General features: G+C 46.0%; 1 protein-coding gene across 50 annotated transcripts in view; it reads right to left on the reverse strand.

The window, feature by feature from the left end:
• Positions 1–9,164: 9,164 nt before the first annotated feature.
• The window catches only part of MAP4K4 (mitogen-activated protein kinase kinase kinase kinase 4), a 166,433-nt gene continuing 151,017 nt past the window's right edge, over positions 9,165–24,580 (reverse strand). For 25 of the 50 annotated variants that reach the window (XM_085018558.1, XM_085018553.1, XM_021087163.2 and 22 more), the window contains 6 exons: positions 20,364–20,498; positions 18,205–18,305; positions 16,681–16,830; positions 15,961–16,120; positions 15,061–15,200; positions 9,165–12,845 (listed from right to left, as the gene is read on the reverse strand). In XM_085018558.1, the coding sequence (XP_084874684.1) occupies positions 12,762–12,845; positions 15,061–15,200; positions 15,961–16,120; positions 16,681–16,830; positions 18,205–18,305; positions 20,364–20,498 (770 nt within the window). In that variant the 3' untranslated portion in view covers positions 9,165–12,761. Of the gene's footprint in view, positions 12,846–15,060; positions 15,201–15,960; positions 16,121–16,656; positions 16,831–18,204; positions 18,306–20,363; positions 20,499–24,580 lie in introns of all 50 variants that reach the window. The other 25 variants (XM_085018557.1, XM_085018552.1, XM_021087160.2 and 22 more) reach the window with 1 other exon arrangement.

Here is a 24,580-nt window from a genome sequence, read left to right on the forward strand (position 1 = left end):
ATGCTGAAATAGTGAAGGATCAAGTAACACCAAGTCTGAGGACTGCTCCAAAATGATCCACGAGGAAAGTGGGGTAAAAGGCAGATGAAAGAGATGGCCATACAGTGACAACAGGTGAGGGAGCGTAAGGGCTTCTGCCTTTCTACTACTTTCGTATATATTTACACTTTTCCATGATAACGTCTTAAAAAGTGTTATAAGCTTAGCTTATTATTTATGGATACACTGCAGAGTAGATGTGAATTTAGTCGACATCATTGTGCACAAGAAGCGATGCGTTATCTTAAAAAAAAAATCAGATACCCTTGCCTAAGCCTCCGTGGTTACAATGTTGAGAAATTCAAACCAACTGGGTCTGGTGGATGGCTGCTCTCCTGGAGGAGAGGACCAGACTCGCCGGAGCTCACGTGTTCTCTGAGAACAGGGGCCAGGTCTCCAGTCTTCAGGTCACAGACACTCACCGCTCGGGGCTGTGGCGTCTCATCTGGCCCCCCAGGGACGTTTGGCTTTGTCCCTGTGACCTCCGGGTTTCGCCCGCATTTCCCGAGACACTTCACCTCCTCAGGGAGGTGCAGCTGGAGGAACCTGCACTCGTAGACCCCTTTCAAACCCTTCCCCAGCTTCGGGAAGCTCCCCTCTCCCCTTGGTTGGCTCCTGCTCGAGCTTCCCTAACAAGAGACCACAGACCGAGTCACGTGGCCTCCACAGATTGGTTTTCTCCTTGTTCTTGAGGCTGAAGTCCAAGATCTGGGGGTCCTTGGGTTGGGCTGCTTCTGAGACCTTCCCCTGATAGCAGGTAGACAGTCACCTTCTCGCTGTCCCCCTCTCTGTGTGTGCACTAGCGATGTCTCCTCCTCCTTTATAAGGACACCTGTCCCATGGGATCAGGGCTCCACACGCATGGCCTCATTTAACCGTAATTACCTCTAAAAACTCCAAATACAGTCACATAGGGGCTTAGAGATCCAATATATGAATCTGGGGGAACACAATCCAGTCCATAACAGACCTGCTTCGCTCCTCCCCAGCAGGCCTGGACTCAGAAGAGTTTTCTACAGTGAACTTGTCTCCCAAGTCCCGGGCAACTCCTTCTGGCCTCAAGTGCAGACCAATCACTGACCCTGAGGGACGTGGGAGGCAGAGACCCAGCTGCCTTGGGGTGAGAAGAGCCCGTCTAGGGTTCTCCCTGATTTGAGGGCAAAACATTCATGATATCAATAAATGTACTATGCAAATTAAGCCACAGACATGACAGCTCTGATTCCATCTCATTAAGAAACTTTCTTTTTTTTTTAGGGCCACATCAGCAGCACATGGAGGCTCCCAGGCTAGGGGTTGAATCAGAGCTGCAGTTGCCAGCTTACACCACAGCCACAGCAATGCAGGATCTGAGCTGCATCTGCAACCTACATCACAGCCAGCAACGCTGGATCCTTAACCCCCTGAGCAAGGCCAGGGTTCGAACATACTTCTCATGGATCCTAGTCAGATTTGTTTCTGCTGAGCCATGACAGGACCTCCCAGGAACTTTCTAATGAGGCTTAAGAAGTGTGGGCAAGTGACAGCCTCTCTCCCCTCTGGGAGTTATGTGTGCTTCCATCTGACCCTGGAACATGGCTCAAATGACTGTGCTAACCTTACTTCCCAAGGTCCTTGATGTCCCTGTTTGTACTAACGACTTCTGCAGGAGAGTGCTCCTCAAAACCATTCCAGACCAGCAGCCTCAGTACCACCCAGCCACTGGAGAGGAACACAAACACTCTGGCCCTTCCTCAGAGCTCTGGAACCAGAAATTCTGGAATTGGGCTTGACAATAAATCCTAACAAGCCTTCTAGGTGATATGGCACAGGCTCAGGGTTTGGAATCACCTATTAGATGACACAGGTGTCCACAGCTGGAAGGGCCATGCAGCCTCGTGGGTCCTACTTCTGTCCTGAGCCCCAGCCCCGCTCTCCTTGGAGGGCCCTGGGGCCAGCAGGTCTTTTCAACTTTTTATAATGAACTTCCTTTTGGAATTGAAGCTACAATTAGATTCTCTTCCTTCGTGTCATCTCAGCAGCACAGGGGCTCATACAAAGTATGGAACTTCATCGATACTGACTGAAAGGATAAACTACTTCTAGCATAAAACTGTAAACACTGTGTTGTGTAGATGCTTCATGTTCAGTTTCACGTAGGTTTTTTCATTTTGTTTTTTAGCTTTTTATAGGGCTGTACCCATGGCATATGGAGGTTCCCGGGCTAGGGGTCAAATCAGAGCTGCAGCTGCCAGCCTACATCACAGCCACAGCAATACAAGATCCTAGCCACATCTGCAACCTACACCATAGCTCATGGCAACACTGGATCCTTAACCCACTGAGCAAGGCCAGGGATCGAATCTGCATCCTCATGGACAGTAGTCAGATTCATCTCCACTGCACCACAATGGGAACTCCAGTTTCATGTAGTTTAAACATATGGTCTCAGAGAGGTGAACTTAACTATCTGAACTTGGGGGACCACTGTCTAAGACAAGCGTTTGGTTCTCTGTAAGAAGCCCTTACTTCCAGCAGATCCCAGGAGTGCCCTCTTAGGCTGCATCCAATTCACAAGAGTGGCTTCAGGATCATCAGTGTGGCGGAAATGCATGAGTCTGGTTCTACAGAATTCTCCAAGTGTTGAAAGTATAAATTTTTAATTTTAAGCTTTTTTTTTTTGCTTTTTAGGGACACATCCACAGCATATGGAAGTTTCCAGGCTAGGGGTCAAGTCGGAGCTACAGCTGCCAGCCTACACAGCCACAGCCATAGCAATATAGGATCTGAGCCATGTCTGCAACCTACACCACAGCTCACAGCAATGCGGGATCCTTAACCCACTGAGCAAGGCCAGGGATCAAACCTGCATCCTCATGACTACTACTCCGATTTGTTTCTGCTTCGCCACAATGGGAACTTGTGAAAGTGTGAATTGAAAACAAGAGGGTTGTAGTGTAAGATGAGGAAGATCACGACCCAGACGCTTAGGAGACCGAGACCTGCCCTGCACTTGGGCGACAGCACAGGTGAGCCAGGAGGGAGGGAACGCACACCTCTCATGGGCGCCCGGCTCACACGTGAACATGCCAAAGCATGTTTCAGGTCGCAGAGCTACCATGCATTTGTCTGTTTCTGCAGGGATGGGCCCCAGGCTTGTGTGGACAGCACAGCAGCAGGAGTCAGTGTTTGGACACACGGAGGAGTGGGTTTTCTCCACAACTATGACCTCTGACACCCCACCCCCAGGGTCTTGGCTCTCACCACCTGACTCAGAGGTTCTGGCCAAACATACTCCCGACCTGGGACAGAGGCTCCTGCCTAAACACCGACCACCAGCTGCACAGATCCACGCGACTTCCAGTGGGGGATGTAAAAAGTGGGGGTTGACACCCTTCCTCCTGGCCTGGAGGAAAGCAAGAGCTGGCCCAGGGGGAGGCAGCATAAGAGAGGGCACCACAGCCTCCCCACAGGGAAGAGATCTTCTCACGCATCTCAGCTGCCAAACTGGCCCCTGGTATGTGCCCTTGACGGGGTCTGCCTACCTTGGACTCTCTTGCATTTCTAATGAAAGTTGAGATGAAAACAATCAACTCCCTAAAATCCAGGTTTCTTGATGAAATGATGAACATGCTAAATAGACCAGGACTGTGACCTCCTGTGCCTCCCCACGACAGGTAACGTTCCAGTGGAACTTTGTCTTAAAAAATAGTGTTTTTAAAAACTATTTTATACACTCAGCCATAAAAAAGAACAAAATGATGCCATCTGCAGCAACATGGATGGAACTAGAGACTCATACTAAGTGAAATGTCAGAAAGAGAAAGACAAATACCGTATGACATTTTTTTTTTTTTGCTGTTCCAATCACTTCAAAAAATTTTTCTATCTAATGATTTTTATTTTTTTCCATTATAGCTGCTTTACAGTAAGTGTTCTGTCAATTTTCTACTGTACAGCATGGTAACCCAGTTACATATACATATATACATTCTTTTTTCTCACATTTCATGCTCTGTCATAAGTGTCTAGACATAGTTCCCAGTGCTACACAACAGGATCTCATTGCTTATCCATTCCAAAGGCAATCGTTTGCATCTATTAATCCCAAGCTCCCAGTCCATCATATGAGTTTCCATATGATATCCCTTATATCTGGAATCTAATATATGGGCCAAATGAACCTTTTCACAGAAAAGAAACTCATGGACTTGGAGAACAAACTTGGGGTTGCCAAGGAGGAGGGGGAGGGAGTGGGACGGACTAAGAACCTGAGGTTAATAGATGCCAACTATTGCCTTTGGAGTGGATAAGAAATGAGATCCTGCTGTATAGCACTGGGAACTCTATCTAATCATTTGTGATGGAGGATAATGTGAGAAAAGGAATATCTATATATATGTGCGACTGGGTCACTTTGTTGTACAGTAGAAAATTGACAGAACACTGTCAACCAGCTATAGTGGAAAAAATAAAAATCATTATTTAAAAAAATTATTTTAACACACCAACCCCAAGAATGTGCACTAGGTGGAGAAAAGCCACAGTCAGACCAGGTCCTGACCTCCCCTCTTGCATTCACCCTGCCTAGGACGACCCCAACAGAGGCCATGTCACTTAAGAGCTTCCATAGCTCCTGCAGAAGATTCTAGAGTGTGTTAGGGTGATAAGGTAGATAAAGCCTCTAGCAATGCACTGTCCAAAACAATAGCCACCAACTCTAAGGGGTGACGGGGAACTTAAAAAGTGGCTCTGAACAGAGACGGGCTGTTTGAAGTACACGATTTTCAGCCGTAGTGTGAAGAAAAATATGTCAACTATCCTCCTGTTTAAAGAGTTGATCACACATTGATATTATATTCTGGAATATACTGAGTTAAGTAAAAAACATATTCAATGGCGCTTACTTAAGTGTATATCTTACAATAGAGATCGACAAAATGATGGTTCGTGTTGCCAGCTTAACTTATTTCCATGCACATCTCTCTCTTTTTTTTTAATGGCCGCACCCACGGGATATGGAGGTTCCCAGGCTAGGGGTCGAACTGGAGCTGCAGCTGCCGGCCTACACCACAGCCACAGCAGTACATCTGTGACCTACACCACAGCTCAGGGCAACGCTAGGTCCTTAACCCACTGAGTGAGGCCAGGGATCGAACCAGTGTCCTCATGGATACTAGTCGGATTTTTTAACTGCTGAGCCCCGACGGGAACTCCCTTTATGCACATCTTAAAAGCTTCTGCTGCTATGTCCTGAGTCATTAAAAAGTATTCTGATTGTTGACTTCATACACCTTTGGGGTTCTTTTCTTGTCAGGTTAACTGTTTAAAAACTGCAATCATTCACCTGTCGACATAAGAATTATCACCATACTAGAAAACTAAAAAGGAAAAATAAATGTGAAAGTGACATTAATAGACATTTTCCACAAAGCCCAAGAGCAACGCACTCTCAGTTCTCACTAATGGATCTTTGAAGGACATTATAAATTTGAACTGAACATCCCCAATACCTCTTTGCTTCATACAGCAGCATCCCACTATTTAAATAAAGCTGGAAGCCAGGCAAGTTGGCTGTTTCCCTCTCCAGACAGTCTGACGGTCCTTTCCGTACTGAGGGTGGAGTCTGTCTGTGGCTTCAACCCTTTTCCTAGATTCACCACCTGGCACCTCAGCAAGCTGCCCCTCCTGCATCTGGGCATCTCTCCAGATAAAGCTGACAAGTGGTACCCTGCCTTCTCCTCCACAAGCTGAGGGGACGTGGAAAAGCCCTTAGTGCGTGCATGGCGGGGGCTGATACACACAAGTGCTTACCGCCGTCGCTGTTGTTAATCACACCAAACTAGGGTGAAGTGACTCCTCGAACAAGCTTCAGAGGTTTATAATTATCTCTCCCAGTTATTTCCATTCCCTGTTCTTTAAGCCAGTCTTCTTGGGAACAGGTCTGGAGCCCTTCCCGGTCGGTCTGCCACCTGTGCTGAGGCTGTGGTTGGTCCAGATTCCTCGATGGCCGTGTCCAACCAAACGGGGTCCGAGCAGACGGGACATCCTTCCCCTCACTTCACAGCTCTTTCCAATGAGTCCCAACTCACACTAGCTCTCCTGGCAGCTGCTATTTTAGCTAAAAAGTGTCCATCTTTGCACACACAGTGCTACTGAAGGCTCTGCTGTACCATCCAGAGCAGACAGAGCCGATCCTAGAGCTGCCCTGTACACTGCGGGCTGCGTTCCCCCAGGAGCACCGCTCAGTACACGCAGGGGTTGCCCAGCCTGTCAGTCACCCAAGTGCCATCAAGTACTCAAAGGCTGACAGGCGCCCACACTTACTCAATGATGCACCAGGTAGAGGGGGTCAAGGGACAACCACAAGGCCTTCCAAGGAAACGTCCTTGATGCCAGAAGAGACACAAGGCCCCAACAGGACAAGGCCCTTTGGAAATGGGACAGGTGAACCCGTCTGCCCAGGACAAGAGAGCAGAGGCCCTGAGCCCACCTGGCAGAGGGTCGGCCTGAGAACCTGACTCAGGGCTGGAAGCTGGCCCTCCACAAACAGGCCAGTGCTAGGGCTGCAGAGGGCCATGCTTCTGGAAGGCTCCCCAGTCCCACATGCGACCACTGTACCTGAACTGTGAGGCACCTGACTTGAGCATCAAGAGCTCTGGGGGAAGGAGACTGCCGGATTTCTAAGAGCTCAAACTGCAGGAATCTGTGTTCAGGGCTGGGGCTGCATGGGTGGGGCTAACTGCACCTTTCACTAGAGCCCAGGACCCAGAGGCCATCAGCAAGCAAGTGAGTGACAAAGATTAAGAACCAGGAATGCCAATACAAAGACACAAAAGACAAAGACAGAGATAAACAATAGGATAAACTTTCAGGAGACGCTGCTAAATCAAAGGGCCAGTGACAAAGCATACACAGAGCAGGACTCCACTGACGTGAACCATCTCCAACCAGGAGGCAAAGTCTACACTGCGAGAAAGCAGATGGGGAGCTGCAGAAAGTTTAGGGAGACAGGAGATGAGGGAGCTAGGGCAAGAGCTAGTGACAAAGGGGTGTGGGCTGCGGGCTGCCTTCTCAGGTGATAACTATGTTTAAGGAAGAACAGTGGGGATGTATGTACAACTCTGGGTAGACTAAAGGCCACTCTGCTTCAGTGGTGAATTTTGCAGTAAGGAGTCTCTCAATAAAGCTGTTAAAAGAATCAAGGGAGTAGTAATACCATTTATTGCAGAAAAGCTGTTTAGCACTGGTTTCTAAGGTTTGTGGTTACGTCTGACCTACAAATACGCTGAAGGAGGGAGGGGAGTCTATGTGCTTAAGCTCTATCCATGGGGGGCGGGGGGGCATGCTGCCAGGAGCTTACAACTGAGACCAAAAAAAAAGTTATTTTATAGCATTTTGTGCTGGACTGTCACATTTGAACTTTCCAGTAACCAAGCAAACTAGGAGATGATTTGGGCCTGACGGGCTCCACACTATTTTCGCCTTTTTAGGGCAGCACCTGCAGTATATGGAAGTTCCCAGGCCAGGGGTCGAATCAGAGCTACAGCTGCCAGCCTACACCACAGCCACAGCAATGAGGGATCCGAGCCACATCTGAGACCTACACCACAGCTCACAGCAACACCGGATCCTTAACCCACTGAGCAAAGCCAGGAATGGGAACCTGCATCCTCATGGGTTCGTTACCACTGAGCCACGACAGAAGCTCCGGCCCCGTGAGGTCCTGACAAGAAGCCAAGTTGTCGCGGGATGGGCGAGTCCTTGGGTCTGGAATGGGACTAGGTGGCCCCATGCCCAGCACAGGTGAGGTTCCCAGCCCCTTGGGTGCCCAGCTACCCCAGTGACTTCCTCACAAGCCCCAGGCAGCACAGGGGGCTGCTTTCATCATTGGATTAACATCAGGGTTTTTATTTCATGCTACAGAAGGAAAGACCCAGGCAGCCATCTGAGAGACAGAGCAGTGAGACAGAGCAGTAATAGTTAAACCTAGAACCAACCCTCAGCCCACGGGCGAGCTCTGCGTTCAGGAAGGAAGGAAGAGTGAGCGGGTAACACGTTGTCACCAGCAGGAGATCAGAGAGAATCAGACTATTAGCACAGGGACATCGGGCGAGGTGAAGATGCAAGAGTTCCAGGAAGATTCTCAAACAGACACGACGCCATCGGCTGAGAGTGAAGGCGAAATGGACCGGTTCTGAGGGTCTCCCACATAGTACTTCTCCTGCAAGATGTCACAAGTCCTGTTCCCAACTTAATCCCTCAACCATCTTACTTTATAAAACGTGGCAGCTATTTCTCCTCAAGTGAAAGTCAAACAAGGGCACCGCTCTGTTTGGTCGTAGAGCAGCCACGTCGCTGTACCCTGGCATGTGACGTGGGAATATCGGGCTGGCGCCAGTGCCAGTGGCTGACTTGCCCTGGTGGCTTCCTGGGAGTGAGATCTCGACCCATGGAGGGTGGGTGGGAGCAGGGGCTACGAGGGATGGGCCTCCAGAAGTTTACTCCTTGTCACCCACCAGCTGCAACAAGTGGGCAAGTAGGAGGGCAAGTAGGAAAAGGACACAAGTCCTGTTCGGCGTCTAGGGATTGACATGTTTACTCTCGCCTCAGAGAGAGAACACGTTTCTAGCACGAAGCACAAAGGAGGGCGCTGACTATTGCAGTACCTGAGAAGGATGCCCCGTTCAATGAGGACTGTTCCTGCCAGATGAGGGGGGTTATAGGGATGCACCCACGGACTGGCCACCATGACCCTGCACTGAGGGAATTCCAACGCTGAGCAGTATTTACCCATTTGAGGAAAAGCTCCTTTCATCACCCTGTTAGCTATGGAGCAGAGATGGTGCGTTTTACTTCTTAATCCCTTTCAGGATTGTGAAAATAAAACCATGCTTGTCCCTTAAGGATGAGCTCCCTTCTGCTTCTGGCTTCAGGAATGTGGTGCTCAAGAGGTCATCCTCAGTTTCATTCTAAGACCCTTGAACAAATGTTCACACCTCTGATGCCCTGAGCCTGGGTGTTACCCCCTGGGCAACCTATCAGGGATGGCAGGATGTGGGGGCCCTGCCCTGGGAAGAGGGGGTCCTTACAGGAAGGAAACATTCCAAAGGAACAGAATATATCTGAAATCAGGCCGCATAAAATAGGTGTTATCTTTACTTTATTTGAGGACAAAAAAAAGGGAGAAGAGGGACAACAGTAATTTTCATAATACAGAGAAAACAAGTTAGCACTGAAAACAGAGAAGGCTGTGTGGACTTGCCACTGGTCTGCTTTGCAGCTCTGATTAGTAAATTTAATGCAGCTTGTCATTTGCATTATTGTTTAGCAAATTTATAATTGGCAAAATTAGGGATTATGAATCACTGTAAATGGACTAGTAAGACAAAAACCTAAATAACCCATAAAAAACCATTTAAAAATAAACCATAAATACGTGATGCACATTAGTGTAACAAAACCGCCCTTTGTAAACATTTTCTTCAACGTAACGTGCATGAGAAAACGTAAAAACAGTGAACTCAATACAGAGTCCAATTTAAATACAGAAAAGTATCATTTATTAAAGCTTTGACTAAACCTAGAGCCATACCGGTATTTTGTTTTGAAGAGCACTGCTGTCATAGTTCTTAATGTTCCATATTTAATGTTATCATTGTAATACTATTTTCTCTCTCCCTTTTTTTTTCTGCTTTTTAGGGCTGCATCCATGGCATATGGAGGTTCCCTGGCTAGGGGTCCAATCTGACCTACAGCCACTGGCCTACACCACGCCACAGCAACTTGGGATCCTTAACTCACTGAGTGAGGCCAGGGATCGAACCCGCCACCTCATGGCTCCTAGTCAGATTAATTTCCGCTGCACCATGATGGGAACTCCCCTATTTTCAATTGTAACTCTGCCATCTTGGCACTCCTGTGACATCACTACCCTGCTAAAGGAAAACGACATTCCCTTTCTCCAGAAGGATGAAACTGCGACAGCTTACCCTCTTCTGTGGAGAAACCCACCGGGCGCCTGCTTCATGCTGTAGCAACACAGTCTGGTTCATGAGGCGGCGAGGCCACGAAGGGAAGGAGAGCCAGAAACCACCCCACAGGGCCCAGTGGCCGCTGGCCCCAGTCAGCTAAGCCCAGGCACGGACTCCGTCACGTCCACCTCCAACCCCAGAGGGCTGGGCGCTCTGACCTGAGCCGGGACCGACCCCTCACCTCGAAGGGGCGTCTGGTTTCTGACAAGTTCTTGGTACTCAGCGATTCCAAGGAAACACCACTGGCGCCATCTGTGTGGGTCACAGCCCTGGCCTTACAGACACTGAGTGCACGTCAAGTCTGGATTATCAGGACCATGAGGCCTCATCCTTTTTTTTTTTTCCACCTCTTCTGTGTCAGTATCAGAAGCTTAGTATTTTTTCAAAGACACCTACCCAACTTTTACCTTTCACCAAAGCCACGGGTGGGGCGGCAACTGATACGCCCCTTTCTCCTCCTGGCTCACGTGATCACTGTGGTGGTGCATTTCATCTCAGGTCAAGAGCCAGGCCGAGGCAGGTTTGCTGGCAGCAACGTGACAATGACAGCAGTCCTCTGGTGACGGAGTCTGCCCTTCTCGAGCCCCTCCCAAGTGGGAGGAGCTCCCCAATTTCCTCTACGTTAAGTACGAACCAATGGGAAAGAACGAGCTCTTTCTGCTCTGGACATCGCACTAAGCCAAAGTCACACGCACAGAAAACCCATCTACCCAGCTCGTCCTTTCAAAACAGCCTGTCCTGGTGGGGGCCTGCGGCCAGCTGCTATTTCTGCATCTGTGAGTTTCTGTTCTTTTCACTAGGTTTCTGTAATTCAAAGGAGAGCCTCTGGCAAATATGCTGACCCAGAAGAAAGAGAATGACAAGTCATAGCAGATGCCAAATGGGACACGAATGCCAGGCCGGGCCTCGGCAAACAGGTGCCAGTGATCACTGTATGGTGGGAGGAAAACCTCCATTTTCAGGTTATAAGAGAAAATTCGCCACAGATAAGGATTATTCCCATGAAACTCCGAGTTTTAGTTTTGTGAACGCAGCATTCCCATCAGAATTCAAGGAGAGGAAGGGTGGGCAGACGGTAGAGCCACGAGGCCAGGCACTGCCCCTTTACCAAGAGATTAACATTCTCCGAGGAAGTGAGTGACCAGAAGCCAGTGAAACCAATTATTACCCAAGACATTTATTACAAATGTCGTGAACATATTCATAAAGTAAAACTTGTTTAAAAAACAGGGAGAGAATGAGAGAGCAAGGGAGAGAACGGGAAGAGCCAGGGCTTCAACATCACACCTTGCAAAACACAGGAAGATGCTATCTTATGAACGAGCAGTATTAACTACATTCTTAAAATTGTTTTAGTGCATTGCATTTTTAGAAAAGGGACATACCCCTGCCCCAAGGAAAGGTTCTGGCAACACTGTTAACAGTTCATGGGGGTGTCCCCACACGACCACCTGTCTGCAACACCGAGGTGACAACAGTGAGGCCTCTTGTGCCGTGGGCGATGGCCACCCGTCAACCACTACGGCTGAATCTGGTGGAAACGGAGCCATCTGCCTCAGCTCAGAAAGCAGACGCACCAGACAGCATGACAAGCCTTTTGGCTGTTCCCCTTCTTCAGGGACAATTTCTCTTGTGCCTACTGAGACCTGTGACAAAATAACAGTCAGACTTCAATCAGATAGTTTTGGTATTAAGATTAAATTAAGCATTAATGTTTTCCCTCCAAAAACATATACTAAACCACCTCTTAATGCATTAAAAACAATGAGGTAGGCAAAAAAAATAAAACACATGGTTGAAAACAATTTTTCCCCTCCGCAAATGCAGACGGTGGTGAAACTGCTGTTGCACTTCTAGGTTTAAACAAAAATTAAACCTTTGACTGAGGCAATGCTAATACTGTTACACAACGAGGTTCTGGCCAGGATTCAAATAAATGCACACCCTCTCTTTCTTTTTCTTTTTTTTTTTAAGAATCACCTGAACATGATTTAGGCAAAACCTGGTACACTGGGAGGAGAAAAAAAAAAAAAAAAAAAAAAGAAAAAAGACTGAGTTCTTGGCCCAGAGGAAGAGGGAAAAAAAAAAAAAAAAGATTCCCAAGAAACCAAATGGGTCCCTAACCCACCCCGCCTCCCAAGCCCCACCCACAAAAAAGTTATCCTAGTAAGTGTGTCTTTCACATTTTATAAATATTAACTTCTTAAACCTGCACCTTCTTCTTTGTCCACATATCGTCACATTACAAAAAAAAAAGAAATGTCAATTAAATACATTGTTAATGTTACTATATTAAATCTGCTCTCCGCTTCGGCGAACTGCTCGTCAGAGCGCCCTGTACACCCGCGGCCCCCACTTCCACCCCGCCCGCGCGTCCCGTCTCCACCGGCAGACACCATGGGCAGAGTCACTGGGACACGGGATCCTGGAGCGGGAGGGAGGCGTCCGCTCTGCCCGATGCTCGATCCCAAACATTGATAGCACCTGACGGGAGAGTCACAACAGCACCAGCTGCGTGGCAGCCTCGATTTATTTCGGACAGGAAGGGAGGAGAATGGGGGGGCTGGTCAGAGCGGGCGAGAGGGGGCGACCCCGCCCGCGGTGTCCGAGCGCGTCCTGGGCGCCGGGCGCTCCGGGCTCCAGTTGCCAGGAATTCCAAGTTCTCCATCGTGAGGACCCGGGGGGCCGGCCTCGCCACTGCCGCCACGCCTACCAGCTCAGGAGAGAGGTCCTGCCCAGCGTCATGAAGTACACCTGGCTGCTGCCCCCAGAGCGGACCGAGGCAAAGAACACCTGCGGGAGGAGAGGAGAGGGCGGTGGGGTCAGCGGGGCTGCGCACCGGCCCCGGCTGCTGCCCGCTCAACGTCTGTGCGGAGAGAACGTTCATCTCCACCAGGAAGGCTGAGGAATGGGGTGGCCCTGCACCCCGAGAACACACAAAAAAAGGTGATGTTCCCCAAACTGGATCGAGTGTTTTCACCTCCAGTGCTCACACCTTCTTAAATAAGACACATATGTCTGGCAAACTCTACCAGCAATGGGGAGGCTCCTCAGCAAACCACATTTTTCTCTTTTAAAAAATTACACTGAGATGTCTTAGTTCTTCCATGGGACTCTACAGTCAAAGTAAGAGAATGTAGTTTTGTGCCTTTTCTTAATAAACTTTGATGGCTATGACATCATGAATGATAAACCCAAAAAGCTGCAAAACCCTGGGTGTGGATTTTCAAGGTAAAGAGACGTGGGAGATATTGGGGTGGGGGGAGGCCACCTACACTGGTAAACGAGCGAAAGGGCTGCACAAAGAAGCGGGGTGGCAGTGACAGGCTTCTTTTGAGTGGCGTATGAAGTTGGGCAGAGGCCCAGATGCAAGGAGAAGTGATGGCCCTTCTCTGTCAGGTTGAATTCAATCTGAGAAGTCACCCTGAGGTCTGGCTGCTAGGACGTTTAATGCATTTTAACGTGATAGAAGAGGTGGAAATATTTCTAAGGCTGCAGTCAGCTGCCTCAGGTGGTCAGACATATTTTTATCCAAGTGGCAGGGAAGAGAGAAACCTGGGTTTAGAAAAGACCATCTCCACCTTCCCTAAGCAGGCCCCGGGTGGGACAACACCCTTGGCCAGCTGTCTGCTCCATTCTGAGGCTGGGAGATTTGGGGAGGGAGGGAGTAGGTCCTGGAGAAGACAAAGAGGTGGCCAGTTGTTGTGTTTAGGGTTTTTTTTGTTTGTTTGCTTTTTTAAAGTGAAGTATATAGTTCATTCAGTGTAGTGTTAAAGTTTTCTGCAAAGTAATTCAGTTTTACATATTTACAGCTATTCTTTTTTGGATCCTTTCCCATTATGGGTTATTACAGAATGGTGAGTAGAATTCCCTGTGCTATACACAGGGTATATAGGTCCTTGTTGATTATCTATTTTATATAGAATAGTGTGTATCTGTTAACCCTATACTCCTAATTTATCCCCTCCCCCACCCCTGCCCCTCCTTTGGCAAGTATAAGTTTGTTTTCTATGTCTGCCTATTTCTGTTTTTACACAAGTTCATGTATATCATTTGTTTAGATTCCACGTACAAGTGTTATCATATGACTTTTGTCTTTCTCTGTCTGATTACTTCATTTAGTATGATAATCTCCAGGTCCATCCATGTTGTTGCAAATGGCATTATTTCAGCCTTTCATATGGCTGGGTAACATTACATTGTGTATATGTACCACATCATCTTTATCATTCATCTGTTGACAGACACTTAGGTTGTTTCCATGTCATGGCTATTATAAAAAATGCTACTATGAACACTGGGGTGCGTCTATCTTTTTAAATTAGTTTTCTCTGGATAAATGCCCAGGAATAGGATTGCAAGATCCTATCTAACTCTATTTTTGGTTTTTTAAGCATCCTCCATACCGTTCTCTGTAAGGATATGGCCAGTTTTGAAACACAAAGGTTTTAACTTGGGGCTTTGTTGCCCTGGGGTCTCACCTGCAGAAAGTGCTCTCAATTCTGCACAGAACAATCTATCCTATTGGGCATTTGTGCCATGTAAACTGTGAAGTCATTTCACTACTCAAAAGGCAGACTAACAAGTGGTGTGGTTTTGGTATGTATCAGGGGAGAGGAAACTTCTACTCTATCGCCCACATTTCCATGGGGATTCCTTCTAATCACAAAAGAAACCCATCCATCTAAACTGGTAGCTTTAACCTTCTCAATCCCTAAACCAAACATAGCCAAGACAGGCTACCTGACGGGGGAGGAGGGGGGTTTGAACAGACCCCCAAAAACAAAACTCAAAAATCCAACATGAGATAAACACCTCCATCCACTCACAGCGAAAACAAAATAAAATATACCCCAACCTCCACAAACAGGTCTAAAAAGTCACTACTAAAGTTCTATGCCAATTATTGTAGAACCCATCCAAACCCCAAGGAAAGGCTCACTAAGCTCCACAGAGAATAAACCACTGCTAGAATGTGGTAGCGAGTGAAAGGAAAGGGGGTCATTACCTTGTCATTGCGTTCACATAAGAATTTCAGTCTCTGAGCCCTTTTGTGCATAAACACACCGTCCAAGTGGCCAGTTTCCACAGATCGGATCTCTATGGCCTTCTCTCCCCAGCCCATCGTCTGATTGGATCGAATATATGCTTCAGAGGAAAAAACACATAATGTTAAAGATCAGGAAATCACCGTGAAAAAAAGCTACTTGCCTCTCACACACACCCCCAGCCACAGACAGACAGACACACACACCCACTGACACCTCGAAACGGCTAGCGATTGGGGATTTTTGTTTCTGAGAACTCTGCCTGGGCGACCTTGCGCTTCACCCTGGGAGGCGTGTTCCGAATCGACGGCTGAGTCTGCTGACTCCCCAGCGGTGTTCCATGCTTTTCTAGCACACAGACCCCCCTGCCTACAGATTAGCTCACGTCTGCATCACATCGGTTAGAGAGACAGGGGAAAAGGCAAATGGACAGAGCCAGTGACCTGAACACAATAAAACCAGAGCAGTCTGGGGATATAAACTGAGGACCCTGAGAGCCCCAGGTGCTGCCTTTGCTCATGAACATATGTGCGAGGTCAGAGGCCACGTGTGGACAAGGCTCGGCCACCAGCCGGCGAAAGCGATCCCTGACTTACTCATTTCCCTCACTTTCCATACATCGGTCAACAGCTCCACCTGTCCTACTCTCCCTGGCTCTCTTAAGGATTAAATGGAGGACTGTGAATGACAGGAGTGTTTAAAAATAACTACTTGAGTTTTTGTCCTGACATGAGACTGTTACATGTCTACAGTCTCCCAACACCTGCTGCCAACCCCCTCTGTTCAAGGGCCCAAAGGTCTGAACAACTGGTCAAACCAGTGCCTGGGGGGGTGGCTCTACCTGTCGGGGGGACACGCACCTACAGAGGTTGGCATTTCTCCCCACTGCAGGACCACATCCTTGGTGATCCTCCCGTAGGTATTCACGTAAACCCCTTCGTCTTCGTAGCACACCAGAAGCTCCATTCCGTCCGTATTAGGGAGGATAATGATTGCATGGGGTTTGATGCTACATTGGATCTAGAGAAGGGGAACAAAACAAAGGCACGCACATTTGTGGCTATTTCTGCCCCTGCAGAAGTGCTCAGGAAGACTGACCTGGGGAAGGTACTCATTCAGATTCCTGGTGATACATATAGCAACCGGAAGACATTGAAAAACCCATCTGATATACATATGTCTGAACGTCTACCTTTTATAGGTCATACATTCTACTGGTTCACATTTTCTGAGGCCCCTGGAACACATTTGGATGGGGGGGCTCCACTTAGGAAATCATGTTCCTCTACCCACTCCCAACCCACGGATGTTCTGACCTGCCAGCAGCTGCCCCAACCCACCCCATGTTAGTGAAAGCCAGGACTAAGAATTCTGAGGAGGGCTTCAGAGCCAGAGAGTGGGTTCCCACTTGTCTCGGAGCAGAGAGCTATTGAACAGGGCACAGCATTTAAATACTCACCCCCACACCAAAGGGGCAGCAAGGAATCCCTGCTTGTGTTAGTTCACTACGCAGAGTAAAGGAAAAAGTCAAAACAAAATGAAGCCAGTCAACCAACCATAGAGTGTGGGTTCTTTCTTACGTGTGTGGGTAGATAAATGTCATAGACTGATCCTGAATCCACATCAACAGCATGGAATCCAGCACAGGACCCATAGATTACTTTCAACCTCTGGCCTTCCTCAACAGTGAGATCCACCAGTAATGGCTTATGCACCAATTCTCCAAATGACTGCAAGGAAGGAACCGCAAGAAAAGCTGTGAGGCGATGCAGAACTTCTCCCCCCCCCCCTTTTTTTTTTAAATAATCTTCTTTATACTTTTCCCCCCCTTTTCCAGCTGCACATGCTGCATTCAGAAGTTCTGGCCAGGAATCGAACCCAAACCACATGTGCAACCTATGCCACCAGTGTGCTGGGCCAGGGATCTAACCTGCACCTCCACAGAGACGAGCTGGATCATCCCCCGCTCTGTGCCCCAGAGGGGACTCCCCAGAACTGATTTCTAATAGTTCAAACTAGAGACGCTAGACCCAGACACTCAGTTACTCAAATTACTGAACTACTTGGCAAAAACCATAAGCAAAAATACTCTTTAAGTCTTTATTTTGCTTTTGTCTGTTAATCAGCATCTGGAAGATGCTTGCTCTGCACCAAAACAGCCCCGGGGGCAATTCTTAAGGTTTTGTGTCCAATATCAAAATATTAATAATATTTTGATAATATCTAATGTCATAGTAGTATCATTTTTAATTAAGAATTTTATAAATTTGTATCTAGTGCAAACTCTAGAATTACAAAAGAAGAAATATAAAAACAACTGAATAAAATAACTGCTAATATTTTTCTACAGTATTTTTCTTTAAACGAAGATGGTATATTACACATGTTTTATTTTATTTATTTACTTTTTGGTCTTTTATCTTTTTAGGGCCACACCCGCAGCACATGGAGGTTCCCAGGCTGGGGTCTAATTGGAGCCGCAGCTGCCAGCCTATGCCAGAGCCACAGCAATGTAGGATCTGAGCTGCATCTGCAACCTACACCACAGCTTACGGCAACTCTGGATCCCCAACCCACTGAGCAAGGTCAGGGATTGAACCCGCAACCTCATGGTTCCTAGTTGGATTCGTTTCCACTGCGCCACAACAGGAACTCCATATTTTAATACTTTTCTACTTAATGTCCAATATACATTCCTTGTGTCCTTAAGAATTTCTGTACTAAAGTTTTTAACTAGCACTCTATTGAACTGATATACCTTAAGGCTGCCTATTGTTGGATACCTATCAAAAACATAAAGTCTACAGCATTATACACATCCATGACTTTAGGCAGAAGGTCACGGTCTGTTTTTTAAGTGTAGGTGGGGTACTCTGCCTTTCCATCCAGTTTTCTGCCCAACATAACTCTCCCCCTCTCATGCTCTGAAGACTTAGGAAGCAGACAGCAAGGCAGATTCCATGAGAAACAGCCTCTTGCACGATCAACTTATATACTATATCAGCACGTAGCCTTTAACTGATCAGTTTTATCCATTCAGTTTATTCCTGGCTCTTGGTCACAGCGTGAGTGATGTTACTTTTAAGCACTCTTGATGTTGTTACCTTAAAGGCCATAAATTTGTGGTATGGCTTGGGTGCCCACGCATAGACTTCCACTGAACTCTTCAAAGCAATTACCAGAAACTTGATTCTTTCATATTTTACTGAAAGAACAAGAAGAAAATAGGTCAGTATCAACGCGGAGCTCTAAATTCTTTTATCCGTTTTCTGCATCAGTCTATAAATATGGCTTCTATGGATCCATGCAAACCAACAAGAGAAAAATGCTGAGAGAGATCAAGTCCCACAGTCCCCTTTTCCAATCCTTTCGTGTACAAGTCGGGCTGCTCCCAGCTTGCCCGATGTTGCGTCAGACTCAACCCTAACACTCTGATTACTACCAGCAAGCACGGTAAGTATTAAATAACCAGGGGGCAGCATCAGGTTTCCAGCCCACAGTGTCGAGGGCTCAGGATCACTTCCAAGGGATAATGACATGATTAACCAGCCGAGAGGCTCTAGAATCCCAGTGAGGGGTTGGATCTTCCACGTGGCTTCTCCTGAGTCCTGCATGGACCCAGAGGGCTATGACGGAGGAACCCAGAGGGCTATGACAAAATATATATCAACTGAGTCTGAAACCTATGTCTGCCTCTAAGGCCAAGTATCACTTCAAACCACTTCCTGAGCTAGAGAGAGAAGAGTATTCGCTAGGATGCTACCTGAAATTCTGTACCCAAAGTAAAGAAAATCTCTCTTTGGCTTTATGTATAGCATACATAAAGGCCTCCTTTACAGCTCATTCAGTTCTCTGAGAGCTGGCAACCCTGTGTAAAGCAGCCCTTGGAGGGGCCCTGGCCTCACCTGACGCACAGCTCCCTGATGTCTGCATACGCTCTCCACATCACAGCACTATCCCCCACTCTTCCTCTGACCATGAGACATGGCTGGCTGATTAGATAACTCTCCTTGTTAAATTTCATACATCATCACTATTCAAAGAAATCACATCAATATTAAGATGTAAAGGATTATGAGGCTGTCCAAACCAGGGCTTATGGAGAGAATTTTCTGCAATGACGGAAAGATTTTCTATCCACCCTATGAGTATGACAGCCACTAAGTTACATGGGGCCACTGGACACCTGGAAGGTACTAGTGCCACGAGGAACAAAACTTTAGTTTATTTCTTGTTATTTAAATATAAGTTTAAATAGCCCCTTGTTCTTTTTTTTTTTTAACAGTCACACCTATGGCATATGGAAGTTCCCAGGCTAGGGGTCAAATCAGAGTTGCAGCTGTTGGCCTACACCACACCCATAGCAATGCCATATGCAAGCCACATCTGTGACCTACACCACAGCTCATGGCAACGCTAAATCCTTAACCCACCGAGCGAGGCCAGGGATTGAACCTGCATCCTCCTGGATACTAGTCAAGTTTGTTAATTGCTAAGCCGCAATGGGAGCTCCCACGTTACGCAGTCTTAAGTATACAAAGAAATCATGTGCCCATCTTCTCAACTTCCTATTTCCAATTCAATTAGAATACATCATCGTGCCCATAAAACAGAAATTTGGCTAAGCCCCATTGTTTCCTCTTTATTTCCAACTTTAGTGTCAGTATTTTGATTTTTTTTTCCCCTCAACATACAAAAAAAGTTCCTTTTGGTTTTGTTCTTGTGAGATCTCATTTCATGAGAACCATGGCATGAAGGTCAACAAGGAAAGAACAAAACAGCTGCCCTCAAACACTGATAGGCCAGCAAGATTCATTTATTAGTGATAAGCATAACAGTTAATTCAAAAGACCAGCCTCAGCTCTTTGGGCAAACCCCCAAAGGTCCTAACACGCATGCCCAGACCCGCAGGCCTCTAAGTGGGAACAAGCCTGCAGCGCAAAGGAGGAGCCCAGATCGGTGGGCCTTCCTCCGGCAGAGCTTCCTTACAGAGGATACTCTGAACCACACAGAAGAAAGCAGACTGAGAGGAAGGGTGATAACCATCCAACAAGGGAAAACTGTGTGCTGAGCATGACGGTGGCTGGAGGATGGGGCAGTAGGAGCAGCTGAGTGATAAACAACAGTGCCCTGCAGGCCTTAGGGTTAGAAGGTGCCTCAGAAACAAGTTCATTACTCGAAGTTTCAAAACCGCATGGATTTTAAATGGAAGATCAGTGAAGCCCTGGAGAAACAATACCATTGTGACCGCCTCTGAACTTACCAACTTTGTAGTGAACGCATCCTTCCAGATCCCCCACAGTGGTCCAGCCCTGCTTCTTCTCAACTTCTGGATCATTGTGCAGTATTTTATTTCTTAACCATGACAGATAGTAGACACGTAACTTATCCTTTTTGCCTAGCAAAACAAATAGAAGTACTTTACGCACATATTCAAAACCAAAAGAAATGTCAATAAATATCCCCCCCAGGGAAACATTTTGTATCTGTTTTACTACAAACACAAACCAAGCTATTTAGATGGACTTCTGAAACACTACAGCACTGTCACCAGGTGTAGGCCTGAGTGAGGAGGAAAGATTTTAAAAGAATAAATATATAATAAACATAGGAACTCACATTTACGTAGATGGACAGTATCAGTAAATCACAAAGTAATACAGATACCAGCACGATACAGCCAACAGAGCTTACAAAATGCTTTCACATGTATTATGTCATCTCATTCTCTAAACCCTCTAGAGTTACTATTATTTCCCATCTGACAGCACAAAAGGGTTATTACACCCAACGTGGGGACCTGACTCCAGCAAAAGGTTAAGCCATAAAGTGGAGACGAGCACAACGTACAGAGCTAACAGAAGACTCATGCCCAGAACAAAGAACTCCTGTAAATCAATCAAGAGAGACATAAGTTGACAGAAAAACGAAGCAGCAACTAGAAGAGGCAAAATAAGTTATTTCACAGATTCATAAAAAGGCACCTGATCTCATAGCCAATAGTGAATGCATAATAAGCCCACCCTGAGATACAATTTCATATCCATTAGAGTGTTTAGAATTAACAGAGTGGTAACACTGAAGTATAGGAAGGTGCAGAGTAACTAGAAACTTCAGACCCTGGTGTTGCAAACTGTAGGAGCACCTTGAAAAGCTTGACATTACCTACATAAAGGCAGGATGCACATACACCCTACTTAGGATCCCAAAATTTCCCTCCTGACACAGATGTGTATCTACTGAGCGGCAACAACAAAGTGATGTTGAGCAGAAGAAACTCACATCAACAAGTTAAAGAAGGAAAATCACGTGATTATGTCAACAGATGCAGAAAAAAGCATCTGGCAAAAACCCAACACCCATGATAAAAATTCTCAGCAAATAGGAGTGGAACTGCCTTGATTTGATAAAGAACATCTACAAGAGAATTTATAGTTAACATCATACTTAATGGTGACAAACTAGATTCCTCCCCCTAATATCTTTATCATCCTATTAAACATCATATTGAATGTCCTAGCTGCAAAAGGATAAGGAAATAAAAGGAAAACAGATTGCAAGATAGGAAATAAAACTATCTATTTGCTGAAGACACCACTGTCCAGGTAGAAAATGCCAAAAAGAGGAGTTCCCCTGATGGTTCAGCAGTAATGAAACCAACTAGTACCCATGAGAAGGCGGGTTCAATCCCTGGCCTCACTCAGTGGGTTAAGGATCGATCCAGTATTGCCATGAGCTGGGGTGTAGGTTGCAGATATGGCTAGGATTCTGTGTTGCTGAGGCTGTGGCGGAGGCCGGCAGCTACAGCTCTGAGAACTAGAGCATATGCTGCAATTGAAGCCCTAGTCTGAGAACTTGCATATGCTGCAATTGCGTCCCTAAAAAAACAAACCAAAAAAAGCCAAAAAGAATTGGCCAAGAACCTTCTGAAACTACTAAGTGTATGTTATACCAAGGCTGAAAGATGCAATGTTACTATATAAAAGTCAATCACTTTCCTACACACTTGCCACAAGCAATTGGGAATTTGAAATTAAAAATGGGAGCACTGTATTGCAGCAGCACTAGAAAAAAAATGAAAAAGAAATGTTGTAAATCTAACAAAACAGCCCTATACAAAAATCTCTATGAAGAAAACCACATCAAAGGAGATCTAAATCAAGGGAAAGATATTCAATGGTTGTAGATAAGTTTCAATACCACTAAGAAATCAGTTCTGAAGTTCCTGTAGTGGCACAGTGGAAACAAATCCGACTAGGAACCATGAGGTTGCAGATTTGATCCCTGGCCTTGCTCAGTGGGTTAGGATCCGGCGTTGCCATTAGCTGTGGTGTAGGTCGCAGATGTGGCTCAGATCCCAAGTTGCTGTGGCTCTGGCATAGGCTGGTGGCTACAGCTCTGATTACACCCCTAGCCGGGGAACCTCCGTATGCCGTGGGAGCGGCCCTAGAAAAAGGCGGGGGAAAAAAAAAAAGTCAGTTCTCCCCAACTTGATGTATAGATTCAATTCAATCTCCACCAAAATCCAGCAAGTTATGTTGCACGTATCAATACACTGATACTGAAATTCATATGGAAAGGCCAGAAGAGACAACATGCTTATTAAAAAAGAACAGACTTTCCAATTTCAAGGAAGACTCTCCAACTTCAAGATTTGCTGTAAAGCTACAGTAACCAAGATAGTGTGATACTAGGCAAAAGAACCAACAGATAAATCAGTGTAACAAGAGAGAACCTAGAAATAGGTCCCTTTGACCAAACAAAAAACAAAACAAAAAAACTGCACACACAACCAAAAGTCATTCAATGGAGAAAGGAAAATCTTTTCCAAAACATTGCTAGAACTGGACATCCACATGCAAAAGAAAATGAATTTATAGAGACTTTGAAACTCTCACAAAAATCAACTGGAAATGCACCATAGACCTAAAAGTGAAATACAAAGTTATGAAGTTTCTAACAAAGGAGAAAACCAAGATACAGTCTCCTTTGATTTGGCAATGACTTTTTAACACCAAAAGCATGACCCATGAGAGAAAAAACTGATAATGCAGACCTCATTAAAATTAAAAACATCTGTTCTGCAAAAGTCACTGTTAAGAGAATGAACAGACAAGCCATAGACTGGGAGAAAATATTTGCAAAAAACACCTACCTGATTAAAGACTTGTAACCTAAACAAAGAACTCTTAAAAACTCAGCAACAGGAAAACAAATAACCCACTTATAAAACAGGCAAGAGACCTTAACAGATACCTCACTAAAGACCCAAGATGGCAAACAAGCATTTGGGAAGATGCCCAATGTCCCATCATTCAAACAAGAGGCTACTACACTGGCCCCAAATGCCACAACATGAAGGCTGACAAGGAGTGGCAGCAATCTTCACTCACTGCTTGCAGGAATGTAAAATGATCTCTGAAAGACAGGGTGGCCACTTCCTACAAAGGTAAATGCAGTCTTCTGCATTCTAACAATCACACTCCTAAGTATTTAACCAAAGCTGAAAACCTACATCGACATAAAAAACTGCATGCAAATGTCTGCAGCAGCTTTATTCATAATTGCTAAAACCTGGAAGCAACCAAGAGGTCTTTAAATAAGCCAAAGTGAAAAACTGGTACATTCAGCAACAAAAGAAAGCTGATCCCCATGGAATATCATTCAGCGACAAAAAGAAACAAGCTGATCCCTATGAACCATTGTCAGATCATAAAACGTGAAGATGAACCATGTTTAGTTGTAGATGTGTATGTCTTCCAATTTTAAAACCAACTTTCCATCAACACTCACATTTTAAATGGTTCTTTTCTCATTTAAGTATGAGAAGGACAGTGAAATGTTTGCATTTCAACAAACATCTTTACTTAAACCAAAAGTCTATTTGAAAACTAAAATAATGGCAAGAAAAACTGTTATACGTAAATAAATACAAGAAAAACTGTTACACGTAAATAAATACAAGTCTGAGGTAGCAGACAATTCAATCAAAAGCACTACTGATTATGACAAGTTAAGTCTTACGATTTTGCATCCTCTTTGACCCCAGCAATAATAGGAATTACTAGGAAATTACGATCCATGCAACATGGATATGTATGCCCAATAGTTAAACGAGCTATAAAAATACTTGTGAAAAATGTGTACATGGGGGGAGGAGAGGAATAAATGGAGAGACAAGAGCAAACAAGTAAGCACATCTTAGCACATCTATGCAGAGAACGTTCTGCAATCATGCAGGATGGCTACAGTGAAAGGATGTTCAGTGACATGCAAAGAGCAGCCCATAAGGTGTGGACCAATGCAATGGTCCACCTTAACTTCAGGACAGTGGTCACTGAGGGTGAGCAGGTATGTGAGGAACGCCAGTCAACTGTACGCAAAGCCGTGGATTCTCACATCGTTACAACTATCTGTCAATATATGGGTGTCGTAGTCTCCGTGTGTGTGAAACATTGCATAGCCTTTTTGTTTGTTTGT

This window comes from Sus scrofa, chromosome 3 (assembly GCF_054392235.1).
Source record: "Sus scrofa isolate SSC_HxYL_T2T_F1_AM1 chromosome 3, Sscrofa_HxYL_maternal_Yorkshire_Landrace_v2.0, whole genome shotgun sequence".
Classification (NCBI taxonomy): domain Eukaryota; kingdom Metazoa; phylum Chordata; class Mammalia; order Artiodactyla; family Suidae; genus Sus; species Sus scrofa.